Source organism: Pistacia vera, unplaced genomic scaffold, assembly GCF_008641045.1.
Source record: "Pistacia vera cultivar Batoury unplaced genomic scaffold, PisVer_v2 Contig225, whole genome shotgun sequence".
Lineage (NCBI taxonomy): Eukaryota > Viridiplantae > Streptophyta > Magnoliopsida > Sapindales > Anacardiaceae > Pistacia > Pistacia vera.
This window is the reverse complement of record NW_022196030.1, coordinates 289,572-317,447: the sequence shown is the minus strand read 5'-3', so window position 1 is coordinate 317,447 and position 27,876 is coordinate 289,572. Positions and strand designations below refer to the sequence as shown.

At 35.4% G+C, this 27,876-nt stretch overlaps 1 protein-coding gene across 1 annotated transcript; it reads right to left on the bottom strand.

Moving 5' to 3' along the window:
* Positions 1 to 141: 141 nt before the first annotated feature.
* On the bottom strand, positions 142 to 27,209 carry LOC116130858 (sacsin). The gene is made up of 13 exons (XM_031416550.1): positions 26,695 to 27,209; positions 25,843 to 26,557; positions 18,436 to 24,410; positions 15,442 to 17,021; positions 14,787 to 15,050; positions 13,634 to 13,848; positions 11,917 to 12,188; positions 4,608 to 7,644; positions 4,391 to 4,523; positions 3,301 to 3,824; positions 2,296 to 3,198; positions 1,200 to 1,382; positions 142 to 644 (listed from the first exon to the last, which is right to left on the bottom strand). Exons 1-13 carry the CDS (start codon positions 27,042 to 27,044, stop codon positions 447 to 449), a joined length of 14,349 nt encoding a protein of 4,782 aa, XP_031272410.1. The 5' UTR covers positions 27,045 to 27,209; the 3' UTR covers positions 142 to 446.
* Between the last annotated feature and the right edge of the window lie 667 nt (positions 27,210 to 27,876).

Genomic DNA, 27,876 nt, shown 5'->3' with positions numbered 1-27,876 from the left:
ACTACATGAGTTTGCTTCAAATAATTAAAAATAATAATAATAATAATTTGATAGAACTGCTTACAAATAACTCGGCTGAATGCTTGAAATTAATTTGCCCTTGAGCAGGAGGATTTTAACTTTTAAGAATACCATCATGACTATTAACTTATAATTTGTTTGTTCTGTTACTTCTGTACATAAGTATACAAAATCATTATACATATTACACAAGTAGCATTGTTCAAAAAGAATGACTCAATCTATATAACTCATCCCTACAAGAACGTGTTAAATGAACAAGCCAACCCTCTCTTCAACACTACTGATGTGATTCGGAATTTGAACATTTCTTCCATTGCCTTCTACTTTCTCCCAAAAAAGAATCAATATAAAAACAAGGCTATACATAACAATCGTTCCACTTATAATATAACTCATCTAACTTATAAAACCACCTAACAGAATCATGGCCGATAAATTTTGATGGTTTTAGTGACCTGAAGTCTACAGAATGGACACCTTGCAACAGCGGATGAGCATCTACGACAAAGCACATGACCACATGGAATTATTGTCATATCCACTTCATTGCTCAAACACACCCGACAAACCCATGCTGCTTTTGCTGTATCAGCTTCTTTCATTGCTCCATCTGACTTTTCCTGCACATTTTGCCCAGAATAAGAGTTTTTCCCTTAAGTACAAAACATTAGATTCTAGCTAACACAAATATTGCTCTTGCTACAAACACCATTGGGAGTTGTGCTCTTAATAATTAAACTTTCAAATAACATGCAAGTGCAGGCACAAAAATGCAAGAATGCAGACTCTACCTCACACACAGTAGCATTTCAACAATTTTGGAGCAGAAAATGATCTATAAACAGCCCAAGGTTAGCTCATATTCCGACATGTAAAATTCCATGCAGATCACGCAAATGTCCAGGCAGAGATATCATCTATACTGTAAAATTTTAAAAAGTGTCCCCAAAAAGAGAGTTTCATATATTAAGAGGCCAAGGCTTTCAGAGACAATTATGATCGTTTCACAGGTATGTTCATAGAGACATAGAAAGCATTGAAGCATATACAAAAACTATATCATTGGCACACTCATGAGCTATTTTGCTACAACATCAGCATCTTATGTCCCTTCTGCCAACACCAAATAGCAATGGTAAAAACGTATTCATATTTCAGAACTGCAAGATACAAACCTGCTCAAGCAAAAGTGCAGCTTGAGACTCCTTCAGTTGTTCTTGTAGAGTAATGGTTTTCTGCAGTAGAGACTGTGTCTCCACACCCATACTGATTCCAGCAGCAGAAAGTATCTCATGAACTGCCTGAACCAGTTCCGTGGCTGATACTCGACCAAACTGGAGCTCTTTCCCAGGTTGTGACTGCTCAAAAGAAAGCCTCTCAGTAAGCGCTTGATACTTGAGAGTTGATTATACAATCAATTAGCACTTAACATTAAATAACCCATGTAATGGAAATCAAAGGGACTAAGGTTTATTGTTTGTAGAAATCATTTTATGCTTAGGATTTTCATCATTAGGATTTTATAACTATATTATTTAGGTAAGTTAAGATATTAATTATTTGCATTGTTGAGTTTTATTTTAACTACTAGTATACATTTGTTCTTTACCAGGCAATTGTTTGGAGGAAAGCCTTCTCAGTTAATGCTTGATACCTGAGAGATGATAAATGATTTTTGTTTCTTCTATAAGAAACAGTACAGGATTGCATAAATGAGAGGAAAACAGAAGTAATATAATGGATTAGGTATCAACCCTTGAGACATGATCAATCAATAAATTGGGGTCTACATTCCATAACTTGTGTGATAGAAAACAAATGGACTAAGGTTTATAGTTTATAGGAATTATATTTACATTTAGGAATTTTGGAGTTACGTATTTTGGAGCTATTTTATTTAGGTAACCTAAACTATTAATTAGTAGCATTGGCTGTTGTTTTCTTTAAATTACTAGGAATAGATCGTTAGAATTATGTACAAAAATAGTGTGAAGTTAAAATTTGCCCAGAATCTGAAACTAGTAAGTGAGGAACCAATAACAGTATCTTAAGCTTTGACATGCCTCTCACACTTTAGGCATGTAGACCAAGCACAACTAGCAAATTACAAACTTGAATATAGGTTCATCATCACAAGTACATGATCTAGCAAGACTATCACAATAGTATCTGCTAAGCAGTCTGGAATAAAATTAGATTATAGTGACCTTTCTATTATAATCATGCCAAAGAGATCAAATTTCTAAGAGTTACCAAGTCAGAGACCCAAACCTGAGAAGTTTTCATTTTGCGTCTTCTGGACGTTTCTGGCATATCATGGGACCTGCTATCAGTTCCTGCATTCTTCTCATCTGGTATGGTTTCTGCAGAAGCCTCATTGCCAACCAGCAAGCTTCTGAATGAGAAAACTTGTGAAGATAGAAGAGACTCAGTCTCTCCAGGTGAGGTTTCCACCTTGAATCTGTACAGTGCTTGACCAGCTGAAGGTCTTACATCTTCTGGAACACTACCATATTTCAACTTCTCTCCCTGTTTAACCCGCCATGCCACTATTTCTCCTCTGTAAAAGGGTCTTAATGGGTGAAATTGCACTTGAAGAGCATCTTTAGCCAGAATTTCTTGGCCAACTAAACTACTAATGGTTTCAACATCTCTCTTGCCAGAACAAAGTTTCAAATTGTCGACAATTGCAGTTTCAGAGCCTTCAGGACAGAAAAATAAAGATCCTATAGGTAGTGGCAAGGGGGAGCCTAAAACTTGACTCACAACAATCGAAATGATATCATGAACAGATATATAGGTTGGTGGTTCAGCAACTAAAACACAGGTGTTTAACTGGTTTAGAAAGTAAAGAGTGCGATGCTTGAATCCTTTATCACACTCCAGAAAGAGGGAATCCTTAGCAACAAGGGTTATGTCCATGGATCTTGGGACGAGCATAAAACGAGTATGGAGGCACTTAACAAACTGCAAATTCTTGGCAACAGATTCAAGTGAACTTTGTATGGTTCCCAAAGCTAAATTATTAATTGTAGGAATGTAACTGGCTGTACTATTTACAAGACTAAATACAGCACCCTGAAATGATCTGCTTAACAGCTTCTCCCTGATGACTGCTAGTGAGACAGACCCAATAAATTCCAAATTCTGTAAATGCTCTTCATGACTAAGTTCCTGCAGACATTGATTTTTCCAAATTAACATAAAAGCTCCATTACCAATCACTAAAATCAAAAGAATGGTTCCAAGAAATAAGTTCAAGAAGATTAACCTAACCTCTATCACAACATCAGATAGCTTTTTGATACCCAAGACAATACATATTCTCTCTGGAAGATCTGGGTGGACAAATCTTAACCTGGAGGTGTCAATACAATTCACATACCGAGAGCCATAAGAATCAATATACACACAAGACATTGCATGAACAAGTCTGCATCCATCATCTGGGACTATCGCATCTGATTCCCAGTCAAGCCTGTTAGAGCTGTTAGCCTCCACAGTCTGATCACAAACAAAATACAAAATTTCCATTACAGCACGAAGTTCATTTGGATTTAGACGCTGAAACCCACATGCTCTCTGGAGATTCAAAAGCATATCTTTTGCAGAAGCAATAGATAGCATGTCCTGAAGTCCCAAGTCTTTGAGAATCTTCAGAAAAGGAAGATATAGACTAGGAAGTTCAAATGCAAATGGGGAAAGATTAATTGACAGACGCACAAAAAGGCAGCTAGCTGTCACCAAACGTGTTCCATTTGCAGCAGGCAAAAATGCTACTCTCCGCAGCTCAGCTATATCTGCATATATGAAGAATAAAAAGAAGGAAGTAAATCCCTTTCCCTTAAAACATACACAGCAGCCAAATGCCATTCTCTGCAGAATGTTTTACCTTGAAAATTTGGCACAAAGTCCCAACCATCCGTTTAATCCAATGGTGCATAGGGTTGATAAGTTGGTAACATTAAATGTAACTTTTTACATATTAACCATTGGATTAAATGAAATGAAGAAATGATAATTTGTATCAAATTTATTAAACAAAATTTTAAGTTGAAGAATTTTAAAGGAGATCTACAAAGGGTAAATTGGAGAGTACGTGAATAAACTGTTCACTCCAATACAAATCCATGTAAAATAAAACTAACCCATCTTATCTCTCTATATTCTATTATCAATTAAGTTAATTTAAAACAAAATCAGCAGCACCCTCCTTTCCAATTTAAGTGAATGAAGAAAAATAAGTATCTTGAATTTCTCTTGTGACAGGACCAAAGAGAAGCTAGATTAATATCCAGAATTTGTTAAAAAAAGAAGGGCACAGGTTTTACACTATGTAGCTAGAATAAAAATAGCAGGGAGCTACCTGAAGAGGAGAGAGAACCCCAAACCTTGTCCAGGTATTTCAAAATTTCACAAGAAGCTTCATCAATGGTCATCATGCCTGTTGTGATTGGCCAATGAGCAAGAGTGTCTTCACCACCACCTTTCCCGATTACCTAGACCACATTGTTTTAGATAAAGTTGTATTTGCATAAGCTGGTTCTCTTAACCGTGCAAAACAAAAAATATTATATTGTTACCTGCAAATGTTTGAGGACAGTGGAAAACGTTGGTGGGCTCCTCAACTGGATTGCTCCCCAGGAGTATTCAGGTGGAACAACATTTTGTCTGGAAAGAATGGGGGCGCAACTCCAAGCCAGAGGCCAGTCCTTTGACAGAATAGCTTCACTGTATGAAGTAAGAACCCTCTTGCCACAGACATTTGGCAAGCCTAGTTCAGCAGGTACACAAGCAATCTTGCCAAGTTGATTACAGAAGTTATTGCCATAAAGGACAGCGAAGTTTGAAAACACAGCTTCAACAACTGATCCAGCCAATGTCCAGATTTCCATAGACACTTCATTTTCAGAGTGAATCAAGTCTGTCTCAAGATCATCAAAATCTCTTGAGAGATTCATGCGCTCGTTTCCAAGAAACTCTACCCTTTTGGCACATTCAAGTATTACATCTGCTTCTGTTGAAGTTTGAAGGCCTGTTTTCCTTAAAATTCGAAGCCACCCATCTGTATCAAACCTTTCTCCAGGAAATTTCTTCCTCTCACCAGCAAAGACAGACATTAATAAAGCATCAGCAGGATCATACAGATCCTTCGGCTTATACAAATCTGCAGAAAATTCATCAGCATTTCTGACAAATTTAGTCTCCTTCAAAGCTTCAACAACAGAAGAATCTGTTTGGAGATCTTGCCAATTTGTATAGAGATAAATCAATATATCCTCCTGCTCAGAAGCTGGCTTTCCTTCATATCCAGGAAACCCAAACCGTACCAATATCTGTTGATCATGCAATTCGGGGACCCCAAGGGCTAGAAGTAACAAGTATTCAATTGAATCTGAGGAATAACAGAGGCAACGCTCATCATATGGCTTAAGGAATGAATTAGTAGAGATCATACATTGCTCTTGGTCTTGCAGACGTGTGCATGACCCAACAACTGTTTTATATATAGGCAGAGAACGTAACACTTCAAGTTCTTCTGTGGCATATTTAGGACCATTAGACTGGAAATCTTGAGCAAAAAGAGTAAACAATTCATCCTTGTCTGAAGTTGAAAGAGAACTAAGTTCGGGGAAGTAGCCGGCATGTTTGGCTGCAACAAGCTTGGATGCAATAACTTGCCCTAATGATTGACTAGGTGTAGGAAGACAATTGCATGGACCAGCACAGTCCAGGAAAGCAGCATCAAAAATGGGTATATTGCACTGGTTCAACAGAGACAACAACCAAGGATACTTTTCTTTGGCCACTTCAAATGCTATGATGTAAGACTGGATTGAGTCAGAAGTATAATTCATAGGTAATCCAGTTATATCATTTCCTCCAGCACTGACATCTGTAACAATGTTTCCAGGAATTTGATCTGTATATAGAGGTGGAACAAAAAGCAGATGACGCTCCCTTACACGGCATAAAATTGGCCTCCCAAGAAACGCAGGAATTAAGGGCCAATCAGAGAAGAGAGAGAGGTCATCCAATGACCCACCAAAATTTTTCCAGAACAATCTTATCCATTCAGGAGAAGGGCCCCCTTCCCCACCAGAAGTTGATGTATTCTCCCATGAAAACCATGGAACCATGTTTGATTCCATTACATGATTCACCCAGTTATTGTGAAAAATCAACCTCATATGACTAGCCAATAAGTGAAAAGAGAAACTCTTCAGTTTAAGTAATGTTTGTATGGAAGATTTTGAAAAAATATCGGCTAAGATTGCTCTATCAAATACTTTAGGGTGGATAAACTTTGCTGCTAAAGACTTCATTAGTGTCTGTTGCTCATTGTTTCCAAGCCAAAGGTCAGTAACACCCAATCTTGCTAAATGATTTGTTGCAGTTGGAAACGGTAAGGCTTTGAGCTCAGCAGCTATTGATAGAAACTTTGGGTCAACATTTCTGTGGATGTTACTGCTACCTGCCATGGTGCCTCTCTGCACTGGAGGCCCTCCAACCCGACCAATATCTTCAACCACTACTCGTCCAAAATCAAATAAAGCCTTCCCCAAGCTAGTCATCATTTCAAGGGCATCACCTGAACTCGCTGCTGTCTGGGAAGAGGCACTATGAGAACTACGCACAGAAGGCAATGATACTGAAGCAGAACTGCTGCCTACTTCATTAGGAGCTCTGTCAATAATACTAGAGTCAACAGGATCATGTGATGCATCATCTCCACAGATATTTGGTGATCCTAGGAATTGAATATCCGACAAGCAGTACTCAAGAACATCTACATAAGTATCAACTGACCGAAGAACGATAGATGTTAACGAAACCCGTAGAAGATCCCTGACCATTTTAGGTTTAATTTCTTGAACTTTAACACCCACAGCTTTGATCTCAGTCACCAATTCCCATGGTACTGAAAACACCTGATAATGTTCCTTCACAAAGCTGCAAACTGTAGCAGGAAGCACATTACCACCCACCCCATTCCCAGGTTGTGAAAGAAACATACCCTCTTCAGCCTTGACAAAATTTCCTGAATATAGCTGCCACATAGGAAGATCAACAAGGCGAGCATAAAAAGGCCTTATTACTTGTTCAATAATGCATTCCCAATCTGCTTTACGCACTTTGACTGATGTCAAGTTGCTGTCTTCACCCGTTTGATTGATAAGAACATGTGCATTAGATCTTGGCCAGAAGGAATAAATTTGATCTCCATAAGCCTTCAAAGCCAGGGGAACTGCACGACCTGCAAGCTCAATGGTAGAACTTGATGGTTCTCTTCTTAATTTCTGAATTTCCACCACCATTTCAATGTATGAATCTCGAACACAAGACATCAATTCTCTGTTCCAAGCTTCAATTAGATGATCTCCTGCATCAGCCCGTGCCTCAACCAAAGTTCTCTTGTCTTGGTGTTTAAAGAGATAGCGACCACCATTATGATGCACAAGGAAACAACCCAGGACAGTGACAGGTAAATCTACATCACTAGACAAAGGAAGAGGAGAAATTATGGAGCTGGTGCCAAGAGCATCAGTAGGATGACCATCTCGGGATATAAGTGCCGCCACTCCAGCTACAGGTGTTAAATTGTATGCCAGATATCGCCTGCAAAGAAAGTCATACATGAGTAAGAATTGTGCCATGAGACACCTTTTCACTTAACAGGAAGACATCCTCTGGGAAGTACAGAAAAAAGAAACCAGTGGGAAGTCAAACATAGTAATTTTGTCAAACTCTTGCTGTATAAATGAAAATGAGCATAGGAAAGTTGACTTTTCATTTTCTCCCTAACACATAATAACAAGTTTCAAGATAAGATGTTGTATAAATTATGAAATAAAAAATCAAATAATTAATTGTAAATTCACAATTACTCCTAACATTAAACAGAATGAAAAGAGAATGCTATAGTAGTTGGGTATACCAAAAACTATAAAGAAATAATTTATTGATTAGCTTACTGTTGCAGTCCCAAGGAAAAAATAGCCCATGAACTGGAACACGCTTCAAAGAGCATTTTTTTGTCATATATCAAAGATTAGATGTTGGTTTTAAATCACTTTCAAGTCATTACACTTGATTCAGCCAAAAGCAAGAATCAGTTCCTCTTCATCCATCCTCCTTTCTTATCTTCTTTCTCTTATGAATTCCAAACAGGTCTCCCAGGTTAGATTTAAAGATTTCTATAATATTGTGACTTAAAATGATGAGTTACCAAATGCAAATAAATAAACAGGAATAACTAGTTACCACATATTCATACTGCTACTTCAGTATTTCATGTAATTTTATGGAAGTCCATACTTCCTTTCTTGGTAAGGATATTTGATGGATAACTGGTGGCTAGTGGTAAAGAAAGGTATTAGGTTATAGACATAGATTTTATAGTTTAATAACAATTCGCATAGAAGAGCCGGAAATCCACACCAGTCCATCATAGTATAACCAATTGATTCCTAATCCAAACCAAAGTAAAGACATGCATACAGGAAGAAAGGTTGATAAGCTTTTCTATGTGTTTGTGCATGCTAAGGGAAAATTTCAATCACCTCACATGAGGTTTAGTAGGGGTGAGCACGGGTAGCGGGTAGAACCGGAACCGAGGGGTAGAACCGGAACCTACCCGGAACCGGTACTGTGCGGGTAGATTCCGGTTCCAATTTTTTGGAACCGATACTGTGCAGTTCCGGTTCCGATTCTTGTGTGTGGAGGAATCGGAACCGAGAGAAACCGGAACTGGAACGAACCTGTATAAGGGTACCCTGTTTGGAACCTGTAAGGGGTACCCGGTTTGGAACCGATTTTTGGAACTATTTGGAACCTGTTTTGGAACCTGTTTTGGAACTTGTTTTGGAACCTGTTTGGAACCTATTTTGGAACTTGGACTACAATGAAATATTGTGTGAATATGAATAATAGAGGTTTCTATTATTTTACATATAAAAATTAAAATTGAAAAAGTTAAATTTTTAGATAACTTAATTAATAAATATACGAATACAATTATACTAATTACATATAAATACACCATATTAAAAGCTTAATATATTATTACATTAATATAAAGTTTAATTAATTAGTAATTAATAATTATATATGATAAATTGATAAACATTAATAAATTTAATTACTAGTTAAATCATCACTAATCAATTAAACATTACATTAAGTTAAAGATTACTTAATTAATTATAATTTTATAACATTACTAATTGATTATAGTAATAATTATAACATTACATTAATTGATTACTACTTAATTAATTGACTTATAAGTTATAACATTTAATTATTACTTAATTAATAATTAGAAATTTATTATATAGATTACATTATAGATTTATAGTATAATTACTTAGTCATATAACATTATATAAACATTAATACAAACTTAATTAAATGATAAAATTTTAATTATAATATTACATTAAAAATTTAGTATAATTACTTAATAGTTAATTCACTATAACATTACATTATAGTTGATTATATAATTAATTATACATTACATATTAAATGATTATTAATGATTTTGACATATATTTAATTAGTATTACTATTTATACTAACATTAGCATAATACTTAATAAATGATTAGAAATTTAATAATTACAAATTACATTATAAATTTATAACGATTAGTAATAATGTAACTTTATATATAATATTATTATAATTAAATATATTAAATACAAATATTTATAATAACAAATTAATTATAATTTATATTAAAGATTATAGATAATTCTAATTCATGTAACATTTCAAACATTATAGTTAGAAGTTGATTTACATAATTAATTATAACATACATATTAATGATTATTTAATGAGATAATAATTAATTTAAAATATTAAATATAACATAATATAACAAATGATTACTTAATTAAATGATTAGAAATTTATATTAAATATATATATAGTTAAATAATTACTTAATTAAATTATAAATCATTACATTATATTATGATCACTAATTAATTATAGTATTACATAGTTAAATGATATTTAATTAGTATAAAATTATCAATCACATTATAAACATGGTAATTATTACATATTTATACATTACTTAATAATGATTAAAATTTATTAATTAAATATAACATTAAAGATCTATAATCTGATTTATTATTCACTATAATATACTATAGACTATAGTATGATCACAAATATTATAATAATACATAATTAATGATTACTTAAATGATATGAGTTAGATATTATGTTTTAAACATTAGTAATTACAATTTACTACATAAACATTAGCACAATACTTAATTAATAATTAGAAATTAATTAATATATAAATTACCTTATAAACATTCATTATAAACATTAATTAAGCATTCATTATAATTAATAATTACTCAATAAATTATAACAATTATATATTACATTATTATGATCACTTACTTAATATAGCATTACATAGTTAAATGATACATAATTAGTTATGAATTTATAACATACATTATAAACAATTAGTAATTTACTATATTATTATATTATTTAATTAAACGATTAAAAATTAATTAATTATAACATTACTTATATATTTATAATATGATTACTTAATCAATTATAACATTTCATTTTAAACATTAGTATATTAATTAATGATTTGAAATTTAGTAATTATAATATTAATTATAGATTTATAGGATGTTATTTAATTCATTATAACATTACATTATACTATTAAGTATGATCATATAATTAATATAACATACATAATTTAATGATCTTAATTGATATGACATATATTATAAATATTAGTAATTTACAATTTACACAATACTTAATTAAATGATTAACAATTTAATAATTATCATATACATTATAATTAAACCCTAAACCCAAATGTATATTTGTAGGGGTGATTTGTAAACTTTTAAGGTATTTTTTATCATTTTTTAAACTAATAGGGGGGTAATTGATTTTTTACAGGGTACCCCGGAAAGGAATCGAAAATGCATTTTAGGTTCCGGTTCCTTGAATTGAAGAACCTGCACGTACGGTTCCGGTTCCGGTTCCTTTTTAGGAACCTGCACTGTGCGGTTCCGGTTCCGATTCCCCCAAAAATGGAGGGTACCCGGAACCGTCACCCCTAGGTTTAGCCAACTTACAGGCGGAACAGCCTATAAGGGAGGTTTCTCACAAGTTTTATGGCACTTCAAGCAAAGTCTAATGAATTCAGGGGAAGGTTATATTTTTTTTTTTTTTTGGGTAAGTAGGGAAGGTTTATATTGACTTTTATAATTTCAAGAGAATTTTTATGGCAAATTTCGATACCAAATGGGTTCCCTATAACAAGCCTTAGACATCTGCTATTAGAGTATGATAGCTCCCACTAAACTAAATCACATATCTATCAAAAGAACCATGGGGCACATAGTTGTTGCAGTCTCAAAAACAGAGATTCCAAAGACATGACAACTCATCATATAATACTCAGAACTCTCCCAACTGAAAAATGGAAAGGCAATGGCATATGCACCACACAAGTGCTTATATGTGTGTATAGATATTATGACAGAAAACTAAAGTAATAGGCATTATTCAATGCAGCCCCATGGCCCTGAGAGGGGTGACTTGAATCTAATCCTAACTTATATTAGCATAACATAGCCAGCCTAGAAGGTGATATCCATATACACGACTTGTCAACCTCAAATCCTTGCCAGTCATTAACACAATGGCCTCTTTAATTTGACAAGAAAAAGATCATAATGCTTCAAGACAAGAGCAAATGTATCTATTTTGGGCAGATTTTTTTTTTTTTTCGACTGCAGTTCTTTAACAAAATCATGAATTTAGCTTAACTATAATATTTATTCCTCACATAAAGATCAAGTTTCAAAGAAGACATACCTATCAAGAGCCATATTTCTTGTTTGCCCAGAACCAAGGCTGAGTGCAACTAGCCATTTGTCCACGACTCTACTTCCTCCTTGGTCTAAGTACACATCTATTAAATGCAACTTAATTGCAGCATTTGAACTACTAAATAACCTTGATATTTGAAACTTCCTCCATTTCTTTTCTGAAAATGGATTCCTCATTATTGCAGATGATGAATCAACACAAACTGAGTAATCCTGGCATGGCTTCAAGCTGCCTTCTTCCCATGTTGAAAGTGATACCTGAATGCATAAGCATTTTTAGATATTTCAATTATAAAGTTTGTTAACAAAATATTTCCATATTAATCAATAAATCTTGAAAGGAAATCATATAATTCTCCTCCTCCTCCTCCTCCTCATGTAGACCAACCATATACTTCTACCACAAGCACAACAATGAACAAGTTATTATTAATTTAATACCAGAAGGAGATTCAAACATAAGATCATTTGGTCAATACAGCTCAGTTACCAAGTTAAATTACCACTCAACCTAAAAGTTTAAATTAATAGGTAATAGTGTAACAATAGTATTTAAGCTCTAAAAACCACTAAAGTCAAACACTTAAGTTTAAAGAAAAAAGCCTCACAATAGCATTTAAACTCTAAAACACAACCTTATGTGTAAGGCATGAAAATCAAACACAACTACAATCATAGACATAACTACAAATACAATTTAAATCACAAAAGAACAAACAAAAATGAGACTAATAATTCAATTAACATAAGAGGGAATTTGAACACAAAACATGTAGGTAAAATTGCGGTTTATTTATTTATCCCCTTTTGAGATCACTTAGATGAAACTCACCCACTATTATTGAAAAGTATCAATTATCTCCATATCAGGGGTTTTTGATACTTTTATAAGACAGTTTTTGATATTATTAGGTGAAATTTTGATATTTTAAGGGGCTTTTGAATAATACTTTTCAATAATAATGGGGCATTTGATATTAACTAGACATCATATCGCATTTTTATAGGAAAAATAAGATTTGTATTACTGATGAAAAAGACATACAAAAGTGGACAGGGTCTCCATAAGAAAAAAAAGAATAATGTGTAAGGCATATGGATCAAAATACAACTAATATTATTTAGTTAATACAATGAGACAATTCAAGCACAAGATTTATTGGTCCACCTGATTGTGATACTATATTACTATGTTGAATTACCAATGGAGTCAATAATGAAAAACCAACCACCTTCACCATCTATACAATATATTTAAAAGGTTTTCTAATTTATTTTTGTGAACGGAAGGTAATGTCTCAGAAGTTTATATCTCAAAAAGAACTTAAGTGGTTAAACTGTCTGCAAAACCTATCTAAACATGTCTACTCTATCTCCTATAACAACAAATTAGAATTTAGACATTCAAAGTGGAATTTAAGTTATTTTCACCAAAGTTCTAGTTGTGATGGGGACAATGCATAATTATGCATATTTTGTGTGGATGTGCATGTGCTATACTCAATCATAATTACTTTTAAAAGCAAAGTAAATGTGATGCAATGTTATCCGTGACAAGATATTATACAAAAAGAACCAAAAGTGAGATAGCCCTTTTCATATCCTAATTCTCTAACAAGAGAGAAGGCACAGAATATATTCAGGATAAATTATGCATTGCAGCTGCATGCAGGCAGTACCAAAGTTGATAGAACTTTTTGTACCTGCAAAACAGACTTTAGGAATATAAGAGCCCTAGAACCATGCTCCAAAAATCTGTCAATTATTTGCTTTACTCTCGTAAAGCCCATTTCAACTCCATCTTTCAAGCACTCTGATGATAGAGGCATGCGAATAACAGTAGAATCCAAAGATGACATATTTTCACCAATTAGCATTGCTTTAAATTGATCACAAAATCGCTCAGTCAAATTAGTACCTGCAAGTAGATCAAGGAAATAGAAGTACTATTCAATACATCATCCCTCATCCATGAGAAGATACAGTTTTTTTTCAAGAAAAAAAAAATAAAGAAAAATCCCTTAAACTATGATGGTAGCAACATCAATCCACAAGAAGCCCAAAAAACTCTTGGAATTTAAGAAATAAACTACAGATTTATTAACATGGAAGAAAAGGCATTGCACAACATGCGTATGTAAGACCACATCAGAAAAATGGGACAGATTTATAAACTTCTATTTTGTTGAGAAATCATTAAACATAAGAGTTTAAGCTGATAGGAAAATTCTAACAACAACATTAAACTCTAATAAGCTCTCAAGTGAATGGTTAAATCAATTAAAGGACTTGGCACTTGGATCCAAGCACACATTAAATTTTTGACCTAGACCCAATAAATTTTTTCATATAACATGATTGAGTTGAACTTTTTAAAACACATTATTTTCTTCACTCTCTCTTCTATGGCCTTTATATTCTTTCTTCCTCCGTCTTTCAATAGACACCAACTTATCTTCAAAACATGAAAAACAAGATTGGGATGATCCAGACGAAATAACTTATACGGAAGAAAATCAAAATTCTCTTTTCCAAAGTTTCTAAGGTCGTGTGAACATTTTCATAGTCAATTATACTTTATTTGTAGGAAATAATGATTTATAAAATTTTAGAGACCAAGAATAAATAATTGATGAACAAATTCGAAAGCTGCTTTTCTCATATAGGACCTGGTCCGGAAATTTTATTATTTTTAGACAAGCAATTGCTTTAGACAATATGTTTATATAATTCTGCTACATAATTTGTACTCGGCAAAGAACCCCAAAAAGATAATTGAGGAAAAAAGGCCAGAAAGAGTGATATGTATGAACATAATAGAGAATAATACAATTAAAATGATTGTGGTTGAAGTACCTAACAAAGAAAACACTTTTGCCGCAGGATCGTGACTTGAGGATGCAGCTAGTGCCAAACCACGAGGATCAAACATGTAAAAGTAGCCACCAGAAACAATAGACAAGAAATCGCATATGAAGTAACAGCTAAGCAGTCCCAAACCATAGTTAAGAATGTCACCCCGAAGTCTCCAAGGAGGAAGAAGCTGAAGACTACTAACTTCCTCCCTACTCAAGCTGGCCCCTTCCAGAATAGCAACTAGAGCAGGCCCTTGAAATTCACCTGTCCCAGCCACAATTTTAAGTAAATATACAGAATAGTTAACTATTGAAAATTAAAGTGAATACTCTATTAATATAGCTCTAAACTTCATGCTAAACATGATAGTGGTCCCACAAAGTACAAAATGCAGATTAAACTAAGTTGAACCAGCACTACAGAATTCAACTAATCGTTAGAGTTGCAAAGCTTTGTAGTTTGGTAGTATCTAACCATCATTTCACCACTGCCCATGTAAGTGACAAGATGCAAATCAAAAGAACCACTACTTAGTCTTTCATTCTCAAACAACTCAATGGCAAACAAAAATTACGAATTTTTATCAATAAAATGATCCTTCTTATATGTTAGGATCATCTAAAGAAGTAACAAAATCAGGATAAGTATTAATTACCTAAATTGTGCTGGAGCAAAGACTGGCGAGGATGTTCCCTCTTGTCAAAGATCAGGTGCAGCTTCTTAGCTTTACAACAATCTGCCAACTCCAGAAGGTCAAACAGCAAGAAATCATTGTTCCCATACCAAGCAAGAAGCTCATTTATTCTAGCAAAATCCATGCACGGAAGATCTTTAGTCATGTCGTCATCTACTAGCGAGAGACACCGAATTGATTTTACCCCCAACCTATCAGCCAAATCATTGCTAATACATGGATGAATAAAATGTTTCCCAACAACAGCATTGTCTTCTATCCATGGTGCATCATTATATACTAGATCACCAGCCTGCATAAGGACTCCAGAAGAATCTGGAATTAGTAATGGAGTATTAGAAGCCTCAAACAATGGTTTGCCAGAGCAACAGTCTGCAACTGCTTCAAGGACACAGCAGACAAAACTTAACTGATCAGTTGATAGTGGAACCCCTTTGACATCATTTTGTAAGCATTGTAAAACTTGGAAATAGTCCCAAATATCAAAACTAAGTCTCACACCTAATTCAACAAGCAACTCCCTGAACTCTGATAACTCAGATGGGACAACATATAAATAAGGGGTAAATTTCACAGGTGAATCAAATGCAAGTGACTTTGGAGATACGAAGTCATCCCCAATCCAAACCCAAGCAACACCATCCAAAGCTGATTTAAGAAGCATAAAATCATCAGTACCAATATATTCTTGCAATTTTGAATAAAGAATTGGAATTCCCTTTTGGAGTGCAGCATCAAAACCAGTTTCCAACATAGAATTCAACCTAAGCCAGCCATATGACTTTGATAATTCAACTAGTTGTGTGACTAAGACATCTATGCTTATGTTGTCCATCCAACCAAGTCTATTTTGTAAATAAATCGAACCACATTCACCGTCTAGTATATGCATGGTAGATGATACCATCCACATCTGCGACTTAGGTCTCACGATGCTTGGAGATGCTACTTGTTTACTGGTTTTCAACCAAGGCAGTCCCTGTACAGGTGGATCAGGAGAAATGGGACACCAGGTGATGGCCTTTATTTCAGACCAAAAGTTTTCTTCTGGTTCACCATTGATTAAGTTTTCAATGAGAAAGGCAATGTCTAGATCATCTTCTAAATGGTTCTCATCTCTAACAGAAGAGTCAACATATCTAGCATCACTGTCCACCAGATAATCTTCTGAATGGTTCTCATCTCTCACTGAAGGGTCAACGTATGCGGCATCACCACCCACGACATTGTTATTCTGAATAAGCATAGCATTCAACAGTTCAGCGCTATTGCCTTGTCTCTTGTCAGTTGAGAGCTTAAGTGCAAGAGTATCCAAACATTTAAGTAACGTCCTTCCACAACTAAGTGCTTTTGAGTCACTAGAATCATTGAAAATTGATACTGATCTAGCACAATCAAGCAACCCAGTAAAACCCAAAGTTCTTTTAAGCCCAAGGCCAACTAAAGTATCCAAAATTTCAGGATCTGAGAATTTGTCAGAAGGAAAGAACACTTCTCTGTGAAGCAGCTTTTGTAGCTCAGGGACACGAGGATCATAAAGCCTGCAAAAACTATTATAGTGAGGGAGATGATGATAAACCATTTTTAACAGGCTGATAAGTTAGGTTGTTGCAAGAAAGTAATAAAATACCAATTTAATACTATAATTTTCCTTTGCTTTGAGCTTCATTGTTTAGAGACATTCAAAGAAAGATATAAGCATACAATTCCAAAAGATTACAAAGAAAAAGAATTTATCAAGTGTCACAGTAGTACCAAAATCCATCTAACAAACTCTATTTTCTGGTTTCTGTTAATATTATTTTCTAATTTGTTTTATTCATCCTTCTAGTCTTTTGCCATTAATTTTTTTTTCTTTTAATTGCAATTTCCAAATCAAATTCTGATTCTCATGTTATTAATAATTTATTTATTTATTTTTTATACCTACAACTCACTAATTTGAAATCATTTGAACTCTCTTTGGTGAACTAGCAGTCTAACTCAATATAGACAAGCAAATGAGAATATTCAAAAACAAAAAAGCATCTCAATTTTATAAATAAAGAAAAGCTGAAATTGTTTGACACTCCTCAAGAAGAGTTTCACAACATCCCACAAATCCAAAGCTTTTTCTCCCCACCAAAAGAAAAATGATTCTCGACAAATAATTAAAACACAAGAACCTAGCACAGCTTAAGAATATTTTCCTTTCTTAGTAAATACACAGTTTTGTTCCAAAAAAAGAAAGGATGGATTCTTCTCAACACCACATTAGAATCTCATCCATTTGCTTGAAGACGATACATAGTTTCAATAAATCATGCCAAAGTGAGTTAGACTCCAAAGGAAATCTCCATAGCCATTCACCTAAAGAACCAAAATTTCTATATCTCAGACACCTTTATCATGAGAACGAAAAAAATTTCCCTATTGACCAAATGCAAGTTCTTCCTCAGTAGAGATTAGTCTGCAATTTTTTTTTTTTTTTTTTTTTTTTTTTTTTTTTCTCAAATGAAAATTTCTTGGAATTTTTTTTAATGGGTCTGTTAATTTTTTGCCACAAGTTTGAGTAATAATTACTGCAAGGGGATCAGTCAAGACAGAGAAAAGTTATAATTGTACCATGATATCGAATGGATCCAAGATGCATGTTTGAACCACAACCCTTAAATTATCATAGGATCAAATTGTTAGTCCTTATTATCCATACTTATGATTATTCAGTGTTATTTTCGTCTCTTCTGATTTAGAGAATTTTTTAAATCCACCAACACAAGTGGTTGTTATTTTTCCATAAGCTTTAGAATTTGGCAATCTCCTATCCAGTTCCAACAGATCCCACAGGAGATCCTGATTTTAACACCCTTTGAATCTCATAATCAATTGTAGTGATGAGAGCCTAAACTTTTCTCCGACAAAAATCAGGATAAAAAAAAGATAATAATAAAAAAATAGAAAAGAAAGCAAAATGACCTGGATGGCTGTTGCCAAGATCCATTGGCTGCCAAAACAAAAGATGTCATGGAAAGTGCTGATTTCATGGAGGTATCCTCTTCAATCAAGAGTTTCACATCATGAAGAATGGCTGAAAGAGCTCCCTGCTGTGATAGGAATTCTGACATGCGATCAAGAACATAAACTCTGTAAAATTCCACCCTTGATGGCTCTCTAATCTTTATGTATCTTCTCAAAATTATTCTTTCTCTTTCTGACTCTGTCCGTATAAAATCATCATGCAAAAGATCATCACGAACACCATCAGGTTTAAGCCATTTGATAGGTTTACTCAAACCAACTAGCTTTCTACTTCTATAAGACTCAAACATAGGGAGGTGTTTAATAATCTCAATCTGTGTGTCACTCATTTGCTCCTCAAAAAACCACTTGGACTGAAGAATAAAACTCCTCAGTTCATGCAGCTCCCCTTCTGATGCATCACAGAATAGCCCCTCAACATCCTCAGGCTTACCAGTGATTGCCAGAAATGCATTTAATAAGCCAATTGCTGTTGGAGGCTGCACAAATTTTTCCAACTGTGGATGTTCTATAGGCAGGTCACTTCTCAAGAACACACATCCTACTTTGAGCAGCAAACAAGACATGTTTTCACTCCACCCATCATCCTTAATCACATGAGAATTTTCAGTTAGCCGAACGAGATAATTATCTGCCACAGGCAGTAAAGGCCACTTAGAAAATATTGACAGGTCATCACAACATGTTCGAAGATAGCTCCACAGTAATCTTATCCATTCCAAACTTGGTTGACCTTGATGACCAGGGGACCAAGTTATCTTTTTAGCAAGCTGCCACTCCACTGGAAGTAATTTCAAAAAGAGCTTCTCAAGCAACTGGCATGACAGAAAAGATATATTTGATTGCCCACTTCGAGCTATGTCACATAGTTTCTCATGAACTCCTTCCGGAATCCGTGAGTCCACTAGTTGATGCGAAAGTGAATCCTTGAGAAGACCATATTCATCCCCCTGAGCAATGAAGATCCTTTCACCAGCCCCATTCTTCTCGAACATTGTAAATGAACCATCCGCAAGAGGTAACAAAGGTAAACCATACAGATTATCAGCATGAACAGGAATTGTAAAGTCAAATAAGCAATATTCAAGGGTCAAGATCATTGCATTCTTGTCCTTAAATCCACGCTTTCGCCGAATCAAGAGAGTCCTTAACAATGTGGGTGTCAGAAAATGTAAAAAGGGTTGGACATCCATAAATCTCTCCGCAACTGGCTTGGAAACAGTCACAAGGGGTAGACCAGCATCTGATAATGCTTCAACTAGCTCATGAGTCTTATAAAAAGTAAAATCAGGAAAAATAGCCTGCTTGGTTGAAATCCACTGTCCACCTCTAGCTTTTGTATACAAAACACGAAGACTGTAATCAGCAATAAATATGTAAAGCTTCCGCACCAACGATGCCCAAGGTTCTAATCCTATTGTTGTTGGCCAAAATGAAAAAAACAAATCACATGGTCCAATCTCTGATGCTATTTTTTCAAGCAATCTAGAGTAAGCGGGGGCCACAACATCCTCAAGGAGATACATATTCCAGTCAGAGCGTTTTTTGCCTCCACCCGCCATGTCATTTCCAAACCAAATATCCCTTCGATTGGATGATAACTCAAAATATGCATTAACATGTGTTGGAAGACCAGTACTGATTGGCAGCGGTAAAAAGCAGAAGGCACGGCCGTCAAAATTCTTTCTCTTTTTAATGGAATCCAAGGAAACTCGAAATATGTCAGAAGTATAAGCATCCTCTATGTTCCGAACATCACTAAATTCACCCTCCACCTGGACAGAATGTATATATGCAGCAACACAAGCCCAAGGGATTGAATTATGAAACTTTTCAGAAGTGGGGTTTTTCTTAGTTAGTCCACCACCTAAGCACTCACTAGTTATCCAGTAGTGAGAGATACCACCAGATGATCTTTGCTCTGTCACAATAATCTGTTGAGATTTATAGGGCAGATCTCTGTCAATGGACTTACTCAATTTCTTCAGCAACTGATCTTTATCCATTTCTTTATGCTGTTTTCCGCTGATCAGGCTAAACATGTTATGCAGTGCATTGGATTCTGTTTCTGGCTCACTAATGCAATTCCGATGTACACGATGTAGCTGTTGCATTTCACCTGTTCCTTCCTTCACATATAGGGAGATAGTTTTCACGTTGCGGAGAAAAACCAAAGCATCAGAAACAACATCAGAGAAAGAAGCAAAAAGCGACATGACATCTTCTGGAGCATATCCTTCTTTCTTTATCTGGCTTCGTGAGGCAACACTACCACTCCTAAGAGGGAAACGGAAGAGGGTACCTGGATATGGATGCTGCAAGTCACACCCAAAATGTAAGAATGGAGAAAACTGATCAGGAAATTGTTCCAAAATTTTTCTCCCCACAAATTTAATTCGCAGTCCAGGGTGGGAAGGGGAGATCCCAGGTAAACTACAAGCATGAGGATCAAACATAACAATGTTTTCCCCAGAAACAAAAGTGGGAATGTCTGTAAAATGATAGACACAATTAAAACCCAGCCCAAATCTTCCAATTGCAAAAGGCTTTTCTAATTTACTTTCTTGACCAATACGAGAAATTGCATAAAGATCTTGTGGACTAAAAACAGAGTCATTGAAACAATACAATGCAGGGCCCTGCCAATCCGCCATTTCAGGAGAAAGAACAGAAGAGGTCCCATATTGAGTTTTATCCAAGAGAAAGGCCACCTCAGAAGCTCCTGCATCTTCGGCATTTTGAACCAACTCAAAGAGAATACCAGGTCCATCAGCATACATTTCAAGTATATGTTTAAGCCTTGTTGTCAAAGCTTCATGCTGTCCAAATGCTTCAGCAGCCCCAGATAAACTCAAATTCATTGAATCAGCACTCTCTGCTAGCAAGATCCTACGAAGCGAACAGACACCAAGCTTCTCTGCAACCTCATTAGATATGTTTCCATGGACAAATTTCTGAACTGTTCTTCTTGCATTAAAAGCCATTGTAGATGCTTCAGCAAAGGATTTATCAAAATCACCGGAGCCAAGTAACCAGGGAGCATCATTATAAACTAAATCGCCAGCAGGGAATAACCTGCATGACACGTCAGGTAAGTATAACTTAACTTGTTCATGAAATTGAACGTCAGCCAGATGCTGCACTATCAGTATGGCTGCCCTTATTTCCTGTAAATCAAGAGGAGAGGAACCTTTCCTTGTGGCCATTCTACATAATATATTAGCATAATCAGTGGGCTTCAAAAATTCTCGGATGCCAAGCTCCAGAAATAAATCCTTAAAAACTGCTAAATCGATAGGTATAACACGTATGTAAGGAGCCAAATGAAAAGGACCATCAAGAACCACTTCGTCTGAGGTCGCAAATCCATCTCCCACCCAAATCCAACGACACCCTTCAAGAACAGCTTTTACAATGTCCATCTCCTCTGAAACAATCAAGCTCGCCAGGATTGAGTATATCTTTGGCATTGCTAAGGCTAATTCCTGCCGAAGCACCTGATCATTCACAAACTCATTGTTCTTCCCAAGCTCAAGTAATTGTGCAGCAATAACACTTCCTCCTGGCGGGGATAACCATCCTAGATTATATGATAATGCAGTGGACGAGCATTCACCATCCAGTATTCGCATGCTTGCTGAAACAAGCCACATGTCTGCTTGCAGTCTTACAAGTTTTGGAGGAGCAACTGTGGATGACACCACAGGCCATGGTAAATGTTTAAATGGAGCAGAAACTAACACTGGACACCAGCAAATCATCCGTAGATCATTCCAAATTTTTTCAAGGTCAGATTTCAAGTTACGAGGCCTGAATGCAGTTGCAGCTCGTGTAAACATTCTGTTCATTGTTCCTTGATCATCAGGCAGTTGATTGGGAAGCCATTTCATAGCATTTACTTCTAAGTAGGAGAGCAGAACTTTACCCCTTGAATTTGCCTTTTCTGGATTCTCATGCATTTGTCGTTCTACCTTTCGAGCACTTTCTATGATTGTCTCAGGAGATACAGTTGTTTTGAGTCCCAAACCCTGTAGCATGTCCAAAATTCCAGACTCTTGGAAAGCACCACAAGGAAAACTATCAGACTCTTCCAGTAGAGCATATAACTCTTCATTACGAGGGTCATATAGCGACACAGGACACTTAACAGCACCACTAATGGTTGGAACAAATTCCAAATTTCTCAAACATTCCCTAAAAGATGCGTCCTCAACACACAACTGTGGCAGAGTTTGCAAAATAGAAAGCATGACTGGGTCACGAACTTCAGGTTGCAACTCCTTGATTCTATTAAACACCTGCTGCCTATAGAAACAAGCCTTCCCCATCCTCTGAATTCCATAATATCTTAACAAAATATCTTCCTCAATACTTAGGGAGCAGATGATAAATTCACCTCCCAAAAGACCCTCAGGGACCTCTAAGGGTGGTAAATACTTTCGAGGATTTTCCAGATCAGAAAATTGGAAATCTTGAGCAGACCCTCCACTGTAAACTTTATAAATGGGCAGCCTCTTGCAATTTCTTATGTTAGAATCATTAATAGATGCTCCCATGTACCATTTTGAATCAAGGAAAAAATTACGAAGCTCATCCCTTTCTTCAGTTCTCAAATTATCTATAAGTACTTGCCTGGTGCCAGTATTTGAAGGGACAGCATCAAAAATGGATTCCAGAACACCTGCATAATCAGCATCAGAGACATACTGTGACAAATCTTTATGTTCAATTCCGAACTTGGTGTCAAGTATCTTGCAGCCAATCTTTACAAGGATTTCTCGTACTGCATCAGAAAGTTTCTCTGCATTAATCAATTTTGACTGTCTTGAAGCTCTGTACAAATGCCCAGACAATGATGGCAAAATGGGCCATTCACCAAATAATGATAACTTTTCACAGTTGTTTTGAAGATACCGCCAAAGAAGCATAAACCACGCAGAAGTTGGATGATCATGACAAGATTCTGGATCCCATACAACCTTGCTTTTAAGTTTCCAATCAGCAGGTACAAATCTAGGGAACAACTGCAGGAAACATTGAACATTGAAAACAGTAAGATTAGCTTTTGCAGACTTTGCAATAGAAGAAAGTCTCCTCAGTACATTTAGGGGGATATTCCTATCAATTATTCTGTCAGAAACTCTCTGAAGAAGCATGTATTCCAACTCATTGCAAACAAAATATGCAACCCCCTTGGAGGTTTCATAAAATAACCCAAAATTGCCATTGGCTAATGGAAGCAATGGCAGGTCCTCTAAATATGTACCAACATCATCATCGATCATGTCTTCTAGACAATATTCCAACAGTATATGCTTGTAAGATCTGTTCAGAGTAGTAAGGATCTTGCATTTCCGAAGAAAAATGCGTACTGAATCGGGAGTGACCACTTTCTGCTGAAAACCAAAAGCATATTTCAAACACATATTAAACAAGTGACTGGGTAAATGGACAACAGGCATTCCTAACTGTAGCAAGGCCTCAGCTAGTTCCTTTGTTTTAGGAAACTCCTCGTCGTGAAGAAAGGCTTCAACCGGTGATACCCATTTTCCTCCTCCAAGATCTGAATACAAAACAGAAGCATTGCCAATGTTTCTGTAGACATGCTCTACTAAGATGTTCCATGGCTCTTCAAAAGTACCACTGGGCCATAAAGTATAGTATGAATTTGATGGACCTAGCAACCCTTGCACGCCAACCAGCAATTGTGCAAAAGTAGGGGCCACAACATCCTCTAAGAGAAGCCTGTTCCAGATAGAACGAATTTTGCCACTTCTGTCCATGTCACCTCCATACCAAATGCCACGACGATTTGAGGAAACCTCAAAGTATCCATTAACTTGCACAGTCAATCCAGTTCTGACAGGCAGTGGAAGAAAGCAGAATGCTCGACCAAGTTTCAGAACATCATTCTGTTAAAAATTGCAATGCAGTAAGGCAAGAGTTCTATTATATAAAGAGGAAACAAGCAAGAAAAGAGATGTACTGGACCATTTTACCCAAAAAAAAAAAAAAAAGCATTCTGTTGGTTTCCTAAAAATCATCTGCACCTAAATGTATGCAGTTAACAACATCAGCATTGATATGGAACATGTAAAGAAATCTTGTTGGCAGAATCTATGAAACAAGTTCCTAGTATACATATGCATGTCCGTGATAACTAAACTCAATGAATCATGTAACTCAAACAATATGTTCTGATTAAAGAACATCAAAGATTTATAGGACAAAACTATCAAAATATTGTTAGAGAAGGAAACAATTATGGAAGAATGAACAGAGAAAAGTTCGTATTTCTTCTGGATGACTATCGACTGGTTAGATAATGGAAAGGACAACCAGTGTGTGAACAGAACTTTCAAATACAGCAAAAAAGAGAAAATGCCTCTAACTTACTATCATTTTAAATCACATTTCTGACAACGTGTTTGAAAAATAAATTTTTAATCAAAGAAACAAAAAACTATACCTCACTGTACTGCCAGTATCAATCTGTGATGACCCTACTGTTGTTTAAAGTATCCAGACAATTGAAATAGTTATGTTATAAAATTCAAATCCTTATTTATGCTCAAATGCCAAATAGCCACAGAACTGCATCGTACAAAATCATTAAAATTTTCACTTTATTATTATAGTGGTCACTCACTCAAACACCAAGAAGTTCAGGTAGGGCACCATGCCCATGTTTGTGGTATTGTTTAGGATACAACCACTTTGTTCCTGAAAAAAATTACTTAAAAAGTCGCACTCTTTTTTTAATTTTTTTGGCAAGGAGAGCAACTCTTGATTGGTTTATGGAAGAATATTACAAAAGTGAAAATGGCAAATTCTAAGATGACAGTTCAAATAAGGAATAAATAGAAATAATGCACCAATAAACATTCAAATTATGTATGGCACATTTGCTTAGTTCTTTTCTTTTTTTTTTTTTTTTTTTTTTTTTCTTCTGATAGGATATTAAGAATGCATATAACTAAAAATGAAAAAGTAGTTACATAAGCTATACCACTCTTCCCAATTTATTATCCAAAATAAAGTAATTAAGTTGTAACCACTATATAGATGATGAGATGATGTGGTAAGTGATATAAAACATTTGCTAAATTTATAATGTAGTTTGTATCAATCCAAATGAGATTGAGCATTCCACTCTAAGAGCAATATTCTCCATTAAGTCTGATGTTAAATGGCGTTATCAGCAAATGTGGCAATATGATTGACTCCACTTTATTAAAGTTCAAGTTTAGTAGCAGACAATGTATGCGTATGGTACAATCCTAAGATATAAAACTGAAGAATAGACAAAAAGCATCATAAAGGAAATGAGGAAAAATGATTTACATTTGATACACACGCTGCAACCGATGCCCATGGAAGAAGGTGGATATCATAATCTTTGGATGCAGTAGCAGCAAAAGAACCAATCCTACTAGATGTCGATGCCATTGTTTGCACTACATAAAAAGTATCAATTCTCTTCTTAATTTCACTCCCAGTCGTTTCCTCAACCAAGAAGTCCACAAAATAAGCATCTGTCTCTCTTTCAGTGGAAATATCTAAATTGGACAATCTCAGAAGTGCCTGTCGATGCCAAACAGTTTCATCATTTGCCGAGTTAACAGACCACGAGTAAAGCTTCCTTGGCTCAGGTTCTCCAACATCCCAAACAAAAATTTCAATACACAGAACACTCTTAAGGAAGAGTAATGTGAAAACACATTCCTCATAAAGCTGAGTAAACATGGAAGAAACATAATCTTCCGAATAAGCTTGCCTTGAGAGCTTACTACTTGCTGCTTGATCTGCATTCCTCAAAGGGAAACGGAATAAAGTTCCAGCAAAAGGATTTTTCATGTCGCAACCAAAAGCACAATAGGGTAAGAATTGGTCTTTATAGAGTGAGATAGCTGAAGAACTAACATACTCAATTCTCTTTCCAGGATTAGCTGAAGAAACATTTGGTAAGTAAACTCCTTGAGGATCAAAGAGTACTACATATTTCCCACTAACAAATGAAGGCAAATCAGTTAAATGATACACCGAATTGAACCCCACCCTACAAAAGTAAACAATTAACAGAGTCAAGTAAAAATATAAAAATTAATCCATTAACACAGTCAAGCAGAAAATAAAAATCAATAATAACAACAATTATGATTTTAAAAAAAAAATAGTAAAATAAAATAAAATTACCCGAATCGGCCGGTCTTCCAAGCCTGGCCGTGTTTAGTACTTCCACCGATCCTGGAAATACTAAAAAAATCATCTTCAGAGAAAACAGCATCGTTATAGGCCAAAAGAGCGGGGCCCTGCCACTGAGCGAGGGAATGGGACAAGAGAGAGTGAGAGGAGTGGTGCCTACGGTCTAGGCAAAAGCGGACTTTGGTAGCGCCGGCATCATCAGCGTTCTGAATGAGTTCCTTGAGGACGGTGGTGCCTTCGGGATAGTTCAACAAGACCTCCCGGATCCTCCGGGTAAGGTCTACCTTTTGACCGAAGTCTTCTAGAAATATTGTAGAGGACTCCGGTGACGGAGACTCCATGTGTTTGTTCAGGAATTAGACCATATGATTAATGTGATATCAAATGGATGAATTGAGGAAGAATTTATGTTCTGTAAGGTTAATCTTAATATATTTATTTGTTTTGTTTGTACTTGTTACGGTCAAACAAAGAGGAGGTTCATTGGAGATATCAGGTCACTTGCCTTCGTTCTCAAGTCTAATGAAAATTAAAGAGTTACATGAGGTTCGGTGCTTCCCCTCTATTCTAAACTTTTATTTATTTATAATGATTAGAGTGTTCGGTTCCGTTTACACGTACTTAAACTATTTTCTTAGGATCCTAAAAAATTAGAACTATCAATCTAATATGATTACCTCTACTAGGGATCATGGAGACTCAAACTCAAGAAATTATATTAGATTATTCTCTTACTCTTTCACCATCATGAGTACTCAAACTTAAGAGACCAAGTTAGATCCTCCTCGAATTTGATGTTAAATCATAATCTTACTCTTTTACTATCAGAGATACTTGAACTCGAGAGACCATATTAGACCTTCTTTTTGTTTTTTTATCATTAAATCACACCCAGTGATGGTTTCCTCTATTCTAAACCTTAAACCATTACAATTAAGTGGGTTGTAATGTTAGTTTCTAAGATTGGGGGAGAAAATATTTTGTGTCAAATCTTAATAAACCCCAAAATTATACCGGGAAATAAATATTTTTTTTCATGGACACTAAAAACGAAGGACTAAGTTGCTTGGATTAATAAAGGCCGAACGACATGCACCCACCCAAGTTTGCCATAACGATATTTGTACCCAAAAGGTTTGAAAATGACAATTACCCACTCTTGTCCAACTCTGT

Bases quoted from the DNA above. Each gene is read 5' to 3' on its own strand.
- LOC116130858 (XM_031416550.1), bottom strand. From the start codon at position 27,044: ATGGAGTCTCCGTCACCGGAGTCCTCTACAATATTTCTAGAAGACTTC. The intron at 24,411-25,842 runs GTAAATCATTTT...AATTTTTAACAG, and splicing joins TTGCAGCGTGTGTATCAAAT to AATGATGTTCTGAAACTTGG. The intron at 645-1,199 runs GTTTGTATCTTG...CAAAATGTGCAG, and splicing joins CTGCACTTTTGCTTGAGCAG to GAAAAGTCAGATGGAGCAAT.